This window comes from Rhinoraja longicauda, chromosome 14 (genome assembly GCF_053455715.1).
Source record: "Rhinoraja longicauda isolate Sanriku21f chromosome 14, sRhiLon1.1, whole genome shotgun sequence".
Classification (NCBI taxonomy): Eukaryota; Metazoa; Chordata; class Chondrichthyes; order Rajiformes; family Arhynchobatidae; genus Rhinoraja; species Rhinoraja longicauda.
Genome location: NC_135966.1, coordinates 42,236,689 through 42,250,999, shown reverse-complemented (window position 1 = coordinate 42,250,999; position 14,311 = coordinate 42,236,689). Strand labels below are relative to the sequence as shown.

Below are 14,311 nucleotides of genomic sequence, written 5' to 3'. Positions count from 1 at the left end.
GGTCATGCGTGGGTCAGGGTGGGCAGGTGCCACTCACCAGGATGGTGGTGACGATGTAGGTCTGGTTCTGGATGCTGGTGGTTTCGTTGCTGACGTGAGCATCGGTCACTGTGGCCACAAACTTGTCATCCTCGTTCCAGTAGCCGATCTGCAGAGGACAGACACCGGGCCGCATGCTGGCGTGTGCACATGGATCACGGAGCCCACGCCACCGGGACCGCGTGTGGACACGGAGCCCACGCCACTGGGACCGTGTGACACACGGAGCCCACGCCACCGGGACCGCGTGTGGACAAGGAGCCCACGCCACCGGGACCGGGTGTGGACACGGAGCCCACGCCACCGGGACCGCATGTGGACACGGAGCTTATGCCACCGGGACAACGTGTGGACACGGAGCCCACGCCACCAGAACCATGTGACACACGGAGCCCACGCCACCGGGACCGCAAGTGGACACGCAGCCCACGCCACCGGGACCGCGTGTGGACAAGGAGCCCACGCCACCGGGACCGGGTGTGGACACGGAGCCCACGCCACCGGGACCGCATGTGGAAACGGAGCTTATGCCACCGGGACAACGTGTGGACACGGAGCCCACGCCACCGGGACCATGTGACACACGGAGCCCACGCCACCGGGACCGCATGTGGACACGGAGCCCACGCCACCGGGACCATGTGAGACATGGAGCCCACGCCACTGAAACTGCATGTGGACACGGAGCCCACGCCAGTGGGACCACGTGTGGACTTGGAGCCCATGCCACTGGGACCACGTGTAGACTTGGAGCCCATGCCACTGGGACCACGTGTGGACTCGGAGCCCACGCCACTGGGAACTCGTGACGCATGGAGCCCACGCCACTGGGACCGCGTGACACACGGAGCCCATGCTCGGGGGATGGGGGAGTGCGGTGGGAGTTAGGGGTCAGGGGAGAGGGGCTCGGGGGGTGGGGAGTGGAGGTCAGGGAGAGGGGGTCAGGGGTGCAGGGGTCCGGGGTCGAGGGGTCATCACCACGGTTACCTTCCTCATGCCGTCGGTCTTCAGCTCCAGCACGCTGACCGTGTAGTTGGTGCGGTGGCCAAACTCATTGAACTGAATGTTCCCCGTCAGACCCTCACTGCGGACCTGCCCACAACATGCGTGTGTCAGAGCACGGCACCGCACAACGCACGCCCGGGGGAGGCATGATGTGTACAGCGAGAGAGTCTCCCTGGGAGGGTGTGAGGGGTGGGTGTGAGGTGGGTGTGGGGGTAGGTGTGTGGGGGTGGGTGTGTGTGTGGGTGGGGGTGGGTGTGTCGGGGTGGGGGTGAGGAATGGGTGTGAGGGATGGGTGTAAGGGATGGGTGTGTGTAGTGGGTGTGGGTGTGTGGGGGTGGGTGTGTGGGGGTGATTGTGTGGTGTGGGTGATGTGGGGGGGTGCATGGGGGTGGGTGTGTGTGGTGGAGAGTGTGTGGGGAGAGTGTGGTGGGTGTGTGTGTGGGGGGTGGGGGTGGGGGGTGGGTGTGTGGGGGTGGGTGTGGGGAGAGTGTGGTGGGAGTGTGTGTGGGGGGTGGGTGTGTGGGGTGGGTGTGTGGGGGTGGGGGTGGGGAGAGTGTGGTGGGAGCGTGTGTGGGGGGTGGGTGTGTGGGGGTGGGTGTGTGGGGGTGGGTGTGTGGGGTGCGTGTGTGGGGTGTGTGTGTGGGGGTGGGGGTGTGTGTGTGGGGAGTGTGTGTGGGGGTGGGGGTGTGTGTGTGGTGGTGGGTGTGTGGGGGGTCTGTGTGTGTGGGGGTGGGTGTGTGGGATGGTTGTGTGAGCAGGTGTGTGGGGTGGGTGTGTGTGCGGGTGTGTGGGGGGTGGGTGTGAGGGGTGGGTGTGTGCGGGTGTGTGTGTGGGTGTGTGTGGTGGGTGTGTGTGTGTGGGTGTGTGTGTGTGTGTGGGTGGGGGGGTGAGTGTGGGGTAAGTGTGAGGGATGGGTGTGGGGATGTGTGTGTGGGGTGGGTGTGAGGGGTCGGGTGTGTGGGGGTGGGTGTGAGGGGTCGGGTGTGTGGGGGTGGGTGTGAGGGGTCGGGTGTGTGGGGTATGTGTGTTTGCGGGTGTGTGGGGGTGGGTGTGTGGGGGTGGGTGTGTGGGGTATGTGTGTGTGGGGGTGGGTGTGAGGGGCCGGGTGTGTGGGGTATGTGTGTGTGAGGGATGGGTGTGGGGATGTGTGTGTGGGGGTGGGTGTGAGGGGCCGGGTCCCCGTGAGGGTGTGTGGGGGTGGGTGTGAGGGGTCGGGTGTGTGGGGTATGTGTGTGTGTGGGTGTGTGGGGGCGGGTGTGAGGGGCCGGGTCCCCGTGAGGGTGGGTTGGGGCCATTACCTGTTGCAGGGCCCGCTGTATGTCGATGCCCTGCCCCCAGGGCACGGCAGGGTTGGCCAGACAGTCGCCGGCGTTGCCGCGGCGAGAGATGTCGATGCGGGTCTTGCGCAGATACTTGAAGGCCTCGGACAGGACCAGCACGCCGTCAAAGGTCATAGCCGACGTGTACTGTGGGCAGGGGGGTGCAGCGTCAGCACCGGGTCACGGGGGGTTCAGAGTGCAGGGTTCGTGGGGATCAAGGGTCGGATTGCTGATTTAGCAGGGATCTGGGTCAGAGTGCAGGATGGTCAAGGGTGAGGATCGAAGTGCAGGGTTCGCGGGGGTCGAGGGTCGGAGTGTAAGTGTCGCATGGGTTCAGCAGGATGCGAGGCTCGGAGCGCAGGGTTTGCAGTGGCCAAGGGTCGGGGTGCGAGGGTCAGTGCAGGGTTCACCATGGTCAAGGGTCGGGGTGCAAGGCTCACAGAGGTCGAGGGTCAAGTTGCGAGGGTCGGAGTGCAGGGTTCGTGATGGTCTGGGGTCAGGGTGCGAGTGTCAGAGTGCAGGGTTCACGGGGGTCTAGGGTCGAGGTACGGGGGTTGGAGTGTAACAGTCGCAGGGGGTTCAGCGGGGTGCGAGGGTCAGAGTGCAGTGCTCACGATGGTCGGGGGTCGGAGTGCAGGGTTCGCGGTGGTCGGGGTCAGGGTGCGAAGGTCAGAGAGCAAGGTTCGCGACAGTCGGGGGTTGGAGTGCAGGGTTCGTGGTGGTCTGGGTCAGGGTGCGAGGGTCGGAGTGCAGTGCTCGCGATGGTTGGGGGTCAGAGTGCAGGGTTTGCGGTGGTCCGGGTCAGGCTGTGAGGGTCAGAGTGCAGGGTTTGCGGTGGTCGGGGTCAGGGTGCGAGGGTCAGAGTGCAGGGTTTGCGGTGGTCCGGGTCAGGGTGCGAGGGTCAGAGTGCCGGGTTTACAGTGGTCGGGGTTCGAGGGTCAGAGAGCAAGGTTCGCGATAGTCGGGGGTCGGAGTGCAGGGTTCGCGGTGGTTGGGGTCAGGCTGCGATGGTCAGAGAGCAGGGTTGACGATAGTCGGGGGTCGGGGGTGGGGGCGGTACCTTGAGGCGGTGCCGGTCTACCCCCTGGTACTCCTTGCTGTCGAGTTGCCGCCAGCGCTGCAGGAACTTGGTGACGGGGGGGCTGTCTGGCCACACCAGCTGGAAGCCCGTCACGTTCGCCCCAGCGCCCCGGAAACGCTCCAGGTCAATGTCCAGGAGACCCTAGGGAGAAGGCGGTTAGACCCGGTCCCAGGGACCCTCATCCCCTCCCCTCCTCACCCCGCCTCCTCACCTCTGCCACCACCCCCTCCCCGGGACCACTCATCCCCACCCTACCCACCCCACTCCCTGGAGAAACGCCAGGTCCGTGTCCAGGAGACCTCGGGGAGACGGGGGTTCAGACCCAGTATACGAAGCCCACTCCGGCCCCCGCGGCCCCCCACCCACACCCCCCAACCCGTGCTGCCGGGGAATGGGCTGGGGGAGAGGGTGGTGTGGGCAGGGGAGAGGTTAGAGGTTAGAGGGGGAGGGAACAGACTGAGGTGGGGCAGAGTTGCCACCTACCAGGCTGGCAAAGATGTACTGATATCCGCGGATGTGTTTGCCAATGCTGATGATCTGAAAGACAGAGAGAAGTCCTCGTGTCAGCCGCGGGGGGGGGGGGGGGGGGGGGGGGGGGAATGTCCGACCCACGCTGACCCACACTCCCTCCCCACACTCATGTATTACTGCTCCTCCATGAGGTCCGTGTCCATCCCGTGACAACCCTGTGGCATGAGTCCGGCCCTGTGTCTCTTCTGTGTGCCCCCCATCTGTGTCCCATGTTGTCCCAGTGTGCATCCCGTGTGCTACCCATGTTGTCCCCATGTATCCTCCATGTGCTCCCCGTGTGGGTCCGTGTGCTTCCCATGCACATCCCGTGGGATCCCCCGTGCTCCCCCTGGGTGTTCCGTGTGCTCTCTGTGTGTGCCCCATGTGCTCCACATGTGTGTCCCGTGTGCTCTCCGTGTGCGTTGTGTGTGCTCTGTGTGTGTGTCCCGTGTGCTCTCTGTGTGTGTCGTGCGTGCTCTCGGTGTGTGTTGCATGTGCTCTCCATGTGTGTTGTGCGTGCTCTGTGTGTGTCTGTCCCGTGTGCTCTCCGTGTGTGCTCTCCGTGTGTGTTGCATGTGCTCTCCGTGTGTGTCCCGTGTGCTCTCCGTGTGTGTTGCATGTGCTCTCCGTGTGTGTCCCGTGTGCTCTCCGTGTGTGTGTCCCGTGTGCTTTCGGTGTGTGTCGCGTGTGCTCTCCGTGTGTGTCGCGTGTGCTGTCCGTGTGGTACCTGGGTGACGATGGCGTTGAGCCGGTGGGCCTCACAGTCGATGATGACGTGCCGATCCTTGCCCTTGTCCAGGTCACGGAACAGCAGGCGGTATCCCTCCGCCGTGGTGGCTTCCATGCTCACCGCCGTCACCTGCCAGCTCTGCTCAGCCGCCATGTCCAGCACCCGCTGCAGCACCGACAGGCCTGGCAACACAGGGGGCATCACCCACAGACACAGACCCCCTCACAGTGACCCCCACCACAGTGACCCCCCTAGCCCGCTCCCCCTCACAGTGACCCCCACCACAGTGACCCCCCACCACAGTGACCCCCCCAGCCCGCTCCCCCTCACAGTGACCCCCACCACAGTGACCCCCCAGCCCGCCCCCCCCATAGTGAACCCCCCAGCCCGCCCACCCACCACAGTGACCCCCCACCACAGTGACCCCCCACCACAGTGACCACCACCACCTGCCTCCCCTCACAGTGACCCCCCCAGCCCGCTCCCCCTCACAGTGACCCCCACCACAGTGACCCCCCCAGCCCTCTCCCCCTCACAGTGACCCCTATCACAGTGACCCCCCAGCCCGCCCCCCCCATAGTGAACCCCCCAGCCCGTCCACCCACCACAGTGACCCCTCACCACAGTGACCCACCACCAGCCTGCCCCCCCCTCACAGTGACCACCACCACAGTGACCCCCCATCCAGCCCCCCCCATAGTGAACCCCCCAGCCCGCCCACCCACCACAGTGACCCCCCACCACAATGACCCCCCACCACAGTGACCCTCCACCACAGTGACCCCCCACCAGCCTGCCCCCCCCTCACAGTGAACCCCCACCACAGTGACCCCCCACCAGCCTGCCACCCCCTCATAGTGACCCCCACCACAGTGACCCCCCAGCCCGCCCCCCCCATAGTGAACCTCCCAGCCCGCCCACCCACCACAGTGACCACCACCAACCTGCCTCCCCTCATAGTGAACCCCCCAGCCTGCCCACCCACCACAGTGACCCCTCACCACAGTGACCCCCCACCACAGTGACCCCCCACCACCCTGCCCCCCCCCTCACAGTGACCCCCCACCACCCCGCCCCCCCGCCACAGTGACCCCTCCTCGGCTAGTGTCCAGCACCTGCTGCAGCACCAACGGGCCTGAGAAAACAGGGGGCATCACCCACAGACCCCCTCACAGTGACACCCCCCCCCCCCCCCAGCACACCGCCCCAACTGGACATGCACGTCCATGTCCCCCTCACATGACCCCCCCCGCCCAGCAAAAGCCCACCCGCCCTGGGGCATTCCCACCCGGTGTCAATGGAAACATTTCCCTTGCTCTGCCATCTCCCTCTGCCCCTTCCCCACCCTGCCCCCACTGCCCCCCCCTCACCCCCCCCCCCTTCCTGCACCATTCCTATTGGGTGCCCCCTCACTGGGTGCCCCATCACTGGGTGCCTGTCACTGGGTGCCCCCTGACTGGGTGCCCCCTGACTGGGTGCCCCCTGACTGGGTGCCATGTCAGTGGGTGCCCCCTGACTGGGTGCCATGTCAGTGGGTGCTCCGTCACTGGGTGCCCCGTCACTAGGTGCTGCGTCAGTGGGTGCCCCATCACTGGGTACCATGTCAGTGGGTGCCCCATCACTGGGTGCCATGTCAGTGGGTGCCCCATCAATGGCTGCCTGTCACTGGGTGCTGCGTCAGTGGGTGCCCCCTGACTGGGTGCCTGTCATTGGGTGCCCCGTCACTGGGTGCCCCATCACTGGGTGCCATGTCAGTGGGTGCCCCATCACTGGGTGCCTGTCACTGGGTACTGCGTCACTGGGTGCCCCCTGACTGGGTGCCTGTCACTGGGTGCTGCGTCACTGGGTGCCCCCTCACTGGGTGCCCCCTCACTGGGTGCTGTGGACCCGCGAGGGTGGGGATGAGGAGCGGAGCTACCCTCACCTCTGTCAGCATCGTAGATGTAGATGAACTTGTGCCACTTGTAATGCTCGATGAGGCTGAGCAGGGCATCCTGGATGTCGGGCCGCATCTGGATGACAAACTGGTTGGAGGTGTGGACGGGGAAGCTGGGCGTGATGAAGGAGAGGTGTAGCGCGCCGCAGAACGAGCTCAGTGTGTTCACCGTCTTCCTGTCGTAGAAGCCGAAGATGGCGTAGACCCCGCGAGCAAAGAGCGAGCAGACTGGAAAACACAGCCGTGTTAGCGAGAGGAACGCTGGGACACAGTGGGGGGAGGCACAGTGAGGGGTGTACATGGGACCGCAGTGCACACGGAACATGGGGCACAGTGAGGGGTGTACATGGGACCGCAATGCACACGGAACATGGGACACGGTGGGGGGAGGCACAGTGAGGGGTGTACATGGGACCGCAGTGCACACGGAACATGGGACACGGTGGGGGGTGGCACAGTGAGTGGTGTACATGGGACCGCAATGCACACGGAACATGGGGGAAGTACATGGGACACGGCCAGGGGGCCACATGAGGCTGGTGGAACATGCAGGACACGGTGAGGGGGGATACGGGACACGAGGGGGGGGTTTGCGGTGAACACGTAACATGGGACGCGCGGGGGTGGGGGTGGGGAACACGCGGAGCCGGTGGAGCACACGGTGAACTTGCCCCCGGATCCACATGGAAATCCACGTGTGTTGGCTTTGCACATGGACTTCACGCATGGGCTCCACACATGTCGGGCTCACACATGTGGGCTGGTGAACATGTGCCAACGGCCTGTCAGTGTCAAGGTCATTCCTTCACCCTCCCGCCCCCGTCAGGCAGAGGTACAGAAGCTTGAAAGCCTGCACCACCAGACCCAGGAGCAGTGATGTATTCCCCATCTTCCAGCCTACCATATGGCAACACCTGCACTTTTTCAATCTACACGTGGCAGCCATGACAGTATAATCTGCGCAATGTTTACTTTCACTCTCGCATGACCTGATGTGCTCACGTGGCGCGATCGTGCGTGGCGCGATCATGCGTGGCGCGATCATGCGTGGTGCGATCATGTATGGCGTGATCCCCTGCGCTGCCTGATGTGTTCATGTATGGTATGATCAGCCAGGATAACGCGCAGAACAAAGCGTGTGACCATGTCTCAGACATGTAACAATAACAAGCCTGTACCAGCTCAACTGGGCTGTCCAAAGCAACATGCAGGGAGACGTGAGGGGCTTTCAGGGGCTGGTGGGGTGTCTGGGCAGCCTGGTTTCTAAGAGCCTGGGATGACAGAATGAATACAGGGAGACTGCCATTCGGCCCATTGTGTCCATGCTGGCCAATCCCCCGCCCGTGACCTGATGCCTTGTCAATGTTGCTCCCGTGTGCTTTACCCTAACCCTCAATAACCGGCGGTCGTCAGTGCCAACACCCAGAGCCCAGGGTCACCTCCACCAGACCCGTAACATGCAACAAGCTGCCAGGGCAGGTAGTTGAGGCAGGGACTATCCCAACATTCACAAAACAGTTAGACAGGTACATGGATAAGACAGGTTTGGAGGGCTATGGGCCAAACGCAGGCAGGTGGGACTAGTGTAGCTGGGACTTGTTGGCAGGTGTGAGCAAGTTGGACCAAAGGGCCTGTTTCCACACTGTATCACTCTATGAATCTATAACAAACAACATCTCACGTGCTACAGCTTTTCCGGCAGATCACGCACACTGTCAATACATAATCAATAATCATCAGCTTCTCCACATCTCCCTCCGGCTCAGTCTCAGCGGCACTCACAGATTGCAATGATTGAATGGTGGGGTGTAAATGGGCTGAATGGCCTAATCCTGCTCCTATCGCTTGTGAGCAAGGTATCGGCCTGGTTTATTGTAGGCACGTACATGGAGATACAGTGAAGGCTTTGTTTGCCTGCTCCCCAGGCAATGCATCCCGCGCATCAGTACAATCACTGCATGAGCACATCAGGTAATGCAGGCAGAGTGCAGCGTTACTGCCACGCAGAGAGAGGCAGCAGCTCTTGCTCAGACACTGTAAAGAGTACAATACCGGAGGAGACGGCTGCTGAAGAGGACATGAAGGAATGGGCCAGAATATTGAAACTAACCACAGACACCGAGAGAAGGGATGAATGCTCTCAGTGTGTGTCGCATGCCATTGGCAGCAGCTCTGCTTAGAGATTGCTGGGGAAATGAAGAGCACTTTGTCCCTCTCTCAGGAGAGCCATTATGCACAATGAGTGTGGATATTATGTGTGTTTGTAATATTAAGCCACCTGACCTTGGACCATTATCCTGTGCCAGTAATCAGGGACAAGATTCCACACTCTGGTCAATTAGGAAATAGACCAGCATTACATATTCATTTTCAATAACTCCCCAGTGATATTTTCCAATTTCCCACTCTGACCTCGGCAAGAAATCTGGCTTCACAAAGATCACAGTGTGTTCTTGTAAGTTATAGGAGCAGCTTTAGTTCATAAGTTCATAAGGTATAGGAGAAGAATTAGGCCATTCGGCCCATCAAGTCGACTCCGCCATTCAATTATCGCTGATCTATCTTTCCTTCTGAATCCTATTGTCCTGCCTTCTCCCCATAACCCCTGACACCCATGCTAATTAAGAGTCTGACAATCTCCGTCTTCGAAATACCGAACGACTTGGTCTCCACCGTCGCCTGTGCCAATGAATTCCACAGATTCACCACCCTCTGGTTAAAGAAATTCCAACATCATTCTCGGGGAACGTCCTTTTATTCTGAGGCTCTGGCCTCTGCTCCTAGACTATCCCACTACTGGAAACGTCCTCTCCACATCCACACAGGAGCTGTGGACTTGGACTCTGGATAGCCAAATCACTGGATGGATAGCCAAATCACTGGATGGATTTAAGAGAGAGTTAGATAGAGCTCTAGGGGCTAGTGGAATCAAGGCATATGGGGAGAAAGCAGGCACGGGTTATTGATTGGGGACGATCAGCCATGATCACAATGAATGGCGGTGCTGGCTCGAAGGGCCGAATGGCCTCCTCCTGCACCTATTTTCTATGTTTCTATGTACACCATAAACATCTTCAAACTGAGAGTCAGGGCATCACTCGATGTGAGCAAGACAAAGTAGCCAGTGAGTGACTTCAGGGGGAAGTATGCTGAAGAACATGCCCCAATCAGCATCAATGGTGGTGACGTGGAAATGATCGAGAGCTTCAGGTTTCTGGGCATAAATATCACTAACAATTTGTCATAAATTCATAAGTTCTAGGAGCAGAATTAGGCCATTCGGCCCATCGTCTGCTCCGTCTTTCAATCATGGCTGGTTAATCTCTCCCTCTCAACCCCATTCTCCTGCCTTCTCCCCATAACCCCTGACACCCGTCCTAATGAAGAATATATCAATCTCCGCCTTAAAAATACCCAATGACGGCCTCCACAACCTCTGTGGCAAAGAATTCCACAGATTCACCACCCTCTGACTAAATAAATTCCCCCTCGTCTCCTTTGTAGAGGAATGTACTTTTATTCTGAGGAATAATCACATTGAAGCTGTGTCCAAGAAGGCACACTGCCGGCTGGTTCCTCTGGAGACCAGAGAACCCTGGCCTGCTTCCAACAACGCTTATCAACTTCTACAGAGGCATCGTAGAAATATACTGTCAGGCAACAGCTCTGCCCAAGACCGCAGAAAATAACAGAGAGTTGTGGATGTAGCCCAGTGCATCACACAGACCACACACCCCACCATCGACTCCAACTACGCCTCGGGAAAGCAGCCAACATAATCAAAGACTTGTTCCACCCCCCTCATTCCTTTTTCTCCCCCCTCCCGTTGGACAGAAGATATAAATGCTTGAAAACACGCACCACCAGACTCAGGAACAGCATCTTCCCCTCCCCTATCAGGCTTCTGAACGACCCTTCCATAAGCTTGAGTGTAGTCTTGATCTTCCAACCTACCTCATGTTTGGACCTTGCCCTTTTTTTTATCTGCACTTTCCCTGTAACTGTAATGCTATAACGCAGTAATACTGTACTCGGCACTCTAATACTCGTACCTGTGTGTGACCTGATTGTGTGCAACTAGATCCTCGACTTCCTGACCAACAGACCCCAATCAGTGAGGATAGGGGACAAACCATCCTCCACGATAATCCCCATCACTGGTGCTCCACAAGGATGCGTTCTCAGCCCCCTTTAGTCCTTGTACACCCACATCTGTACAGCCATGTACAAATCTAATTCAATTTTCAAATTCGCAGACGAGACCACCATTGTGGGCCGGATATCAAACAATGATGAGACGGAGTACAGGAGGAGATTGAGAACCTCGTGTCCTGGTGTCGAGACAACAACATTTCTCTCAACGTCAGCAGGACAAAGGAGATAGTGATCAACTTCAGGAAGCGGAGCTGTACACATACCCCAGTGTGCATTGACAGCGCCAAAGCAGAGATGGTTGAAAACTTCAAATTGCTCGGAGTCAATATCACCACCAACTTCTCTAAATTGAAGCAATGATCAAGAAGGCACACCAGCGCCTCTACTTCTATAGAAGGCTTAGGAAGTTCGGCATGTCTCCTACAATTCTACAACTTCGACAGTTGCACCGCAGAAAGCATTTTGTCAAATGCATCACAGCTTGGTTTGGGAACAGCTCCATCCAAGACCGCAAGAAATTGCACTGAATTCTGGACGCAGCCCAGACCATCAAACAAACCAACCTCACTTCTCCATTGACTCCATTTATACCTCACGCTGCCTCGACAAGGCCAGCAGCATAATCAAGGATGAATCGCACCCTGGCCACTCCCTCTTCTCCCCTCTCCCATCAGGCAAAAGGTGTGAAAACTATCAGATTCGGGGACAGTTTCTTCCCAGCTGTTATCGGCACCAGCCCGATGCTCAGAAGACAGATCACTCACTTCGACACCCACCACCCCTCTACATGGGGCACAGGTCTGCAGCGTGGTGAAGCTCTCACTCTGCCTGGGTGAGTGTGGCACCAACAACTCACAGGGCAGCATGGTGGCACAGCGGCATTGAGGCACAGTGGCACAGCAGCATTGTGGCACAGCAGCACGGTGCCACAGCGGCACGGTGGCACAGCGGCATGATGGCACAGCGGCATAGCTGCTGCTTTACAGTTCCAGAGATCCTGGTTCAATCCTGTCCATGGGTGCCGTCTGTACGGAGTTTGTACGTTCTCCCCGTGACCTCGTGGGTTTTCTCCGGGTGCTCCGGTTTCCTCCCACACTCCAAAGACGTACAGGTTTGTAGGCTTGGTATAATTATAAACTGTCCCTAGTGTGTAGGATGGTGTTAATGTGCAGGATGGTCGCTGGGCGGTGCGGGCTCAGTGGGCCAAAGGGCCTTTTTCCACACTGTATCTCTAAACTAAACTAAACTCACTCTGTGAGGGTGTGTGTTCACCAACAACTCCCAACTACCTCCACAGCACCGACAAGTGCGTATCTGTGTCTGTATATAGATGTGTGTGTTAGTGTGTGTATATACATGTGTGTATGTGTGTGTGTTTGTGTGTGTTTATTTATAGATGTGTGTGTTTTCTGTGCATGTGCGTGTATGTGTGGGTGTGTATGTGTGTACGTGTGTTTGTGTGTATATGTCTCTATATGTGTGTATATATATATATATATATACACACAAATATATGTGTGTAGGCGCATACGTGTGTGTGTAAATACATACATATACACACACGTGTGTGTGTGTATGCGCATACATTCTCATTCAAATAGATCATTTATATGCATAGTACATATATCAGCGATTGATTTGGTTGAGAATGTGGGCAGCATGGGAGCAAGTTTGTGGGTGATACAAAGATTGCTGTGGTGGTGGATAGTAAAGGTACAGCAGGATCTGGGAAAGTGGGCAAAGGAATGGCCTCCACCCACTACCCGTCTCTTCCTGCTCTCCCCCCCCCCTCCCTGCTCTGCTCTCCCCACTCCCCACTCTGCCCCTGCTCTGCTCTCCCCACTCCCCACTCTGCCCCGCTCTGCTCTCCCCACTCCCCACTCTGCCCCTGCTCTGCTCTCCCCACTCCCCACTCTGCCGCCTCCCCCCTCCTTGCTCTTCTCCATCCAACTCTCCCTGCCTCGCTCTCCCCCCTCCCCACTCTCCCCCTCCCCACTCTCCCCCCTCCTCGCTCTCCCCCCTCCCCACTCTCCCCCTCCCTGCTCTCCCCCCTCCCCACTCTCCCCCCTCCTCGCTCTCCCCCCTCCCCGCTCTCCCCCCTCCCCGCTCTCCCCCTCCCCGGTCGCTCCCCCTCCTGCTCTCCCCCTCCCCTCCCCGCTCTCCCCCCTCCCCACTCTCCCTCCTCCCTGCTCTCCCCCTCCCCACTCTCCCCCCTCCCTGCTCTCCCCCTCCCCACTCTCCCCCCTCCTCGCTCTCCCCCCTCCCCGCTCTCCCCCTCCCTGCTCTCCCCCCTCCCCGCTCTCCCCCCTCCTCGCTCTTCCCATCCAACTCTCCCTGCCTCGCTCTCTCCCTTCTCCGCTCTCCCCCACCCCATTCTCCCCATCCAACTCTCCCCCGCCGCATTCCCTCCTCCTGGTTCAGCACCTACCCACTCTTCCACATCACTCTTCCACATCCCTCTCACCCCTCCCTCTCCCCTTCCCCACTTTACCCCACCTTGCTCTCCCCATCCCACTCTCCTCTGCCTTGCTCTCTCTCCTCCCTGCCCTTCCCCACTTCCCCATCCCACTCTCCCCACTCATCCGCTCACAATCTCACTCCCCTCCCTGCCCTCCCACTCTTCCCCATCCCACTCTCCCTCTGCCCATTACACCCTCCCCCCCCCCCCTCACTCTCCCTGCACCTATACCCACCACCCTCTGTGTGAAAAAGTTACCCCTCAGGTTTCTATTCAATCCTGCCTCACCTTAAACCTATGACCTCTGGTTCTCCATTTGCCCACTCTGGGCAAGACACTCCATGCATCTGCACGATTTATTCCTCTCGTGATCCGATACACCTCTATAAGGTCACCCCTCATGCTCCTGCATTCCTAGGAATAGAGTCCTAACCTGCTCAATGTCTCCCTATAACTCGGGCCCTCGAGTCCTGGCAATATCCTCATCAATCTTTTCTGCACCCTTTCCAGCTTACTAACATCCTTCCTATAACAGGGTGACCAAAACTGAACACAATACGCTGAATGAGGCCTCGCCAATGTTTTGAACAACTGCATCAAGACCTCCCAACGTCTCTACTCAATATTCTGACTGATGAAGGGCATGTTCTGAAAGCCTTTTTGACCTCCCCATCGACCTGTGACTCCACTTTCAACCTGCTCTGGTCCATCAAAGGCATGGGGTCATTTTAAATTAGATTATGGCTGGGATTCATAATCTAACTGTGCGTGGGTGTGTGTTTTACTGTGTGTGCGTGTGTTTTACTGTGTGGGCATGTGTGTGTGTGTGTGTGTGTGTGTGTGTTTTACTGTGTGGGTCTTACTGTGTGTGTGTTTTACTGTGTGTGCATGTGTTTTAGTGTGTGTGTGTGTGTGTGTGTGTGTGTGTGTGCTTTACAGTGTGTGTGTGTGTGTGTGTGTTTTACAGTGTGTGTGTGTGCGTGTGTGTGTTTTACAGTGTGCGTGTGTTTTATAGTGTTTGTGTGTGTGTGTTTTACTGTGTGTGCGTATGTTTTGCTGTGTGTGTGTGTGTGTGTGT

At 58.6% G+C, this 14,311-nt stretch overlaps 1 protein-coding gene across 3 annotated transcripts in view; it reads right to left on the bottom strand.

The window, feature by feature from the left end:
* LOC144600227 (glutamate receptor 1-like) overlaps positions 1–14,311 on the bottom strand; it is a 71,575-nt gene that overhangs the window by 53,308 nt on the left and 3,956 nt on the right. For all 3 annotated transcript variants that reach the window (XM_078411764.1, XM_078411765.1, XM_078411763.1), the window contains exons 3-9: positions 6,609–6,848; positions 4,682–4,866; positions 3,928–3,981; positions 3,424–3,585; positions 2,343–2,510; positions 1,027–1,131; positions 38–148 (exon numbers count right to left, since the gene is read on the bottom strand). In XM_078411764.1, coding sequence (XP_078267890.1) covers positions 38–148; positions 1,027–1,131; positions 2,343–2,510; positions 3,424–3,585; positions 3,928–3,981; positions 4,682–4,866; positions 6,609–6,848 — 1,025 coding nt within the window. The remainder of the gene's footprint in view (positions 1–37; positions 149–1,026; positions 1,132–2,342; positions 2,511–3,423; positions 3,586–3,927; positions 3,982–4,681; positions 4,867–6,608; positions 6,849–14,311) is intronic.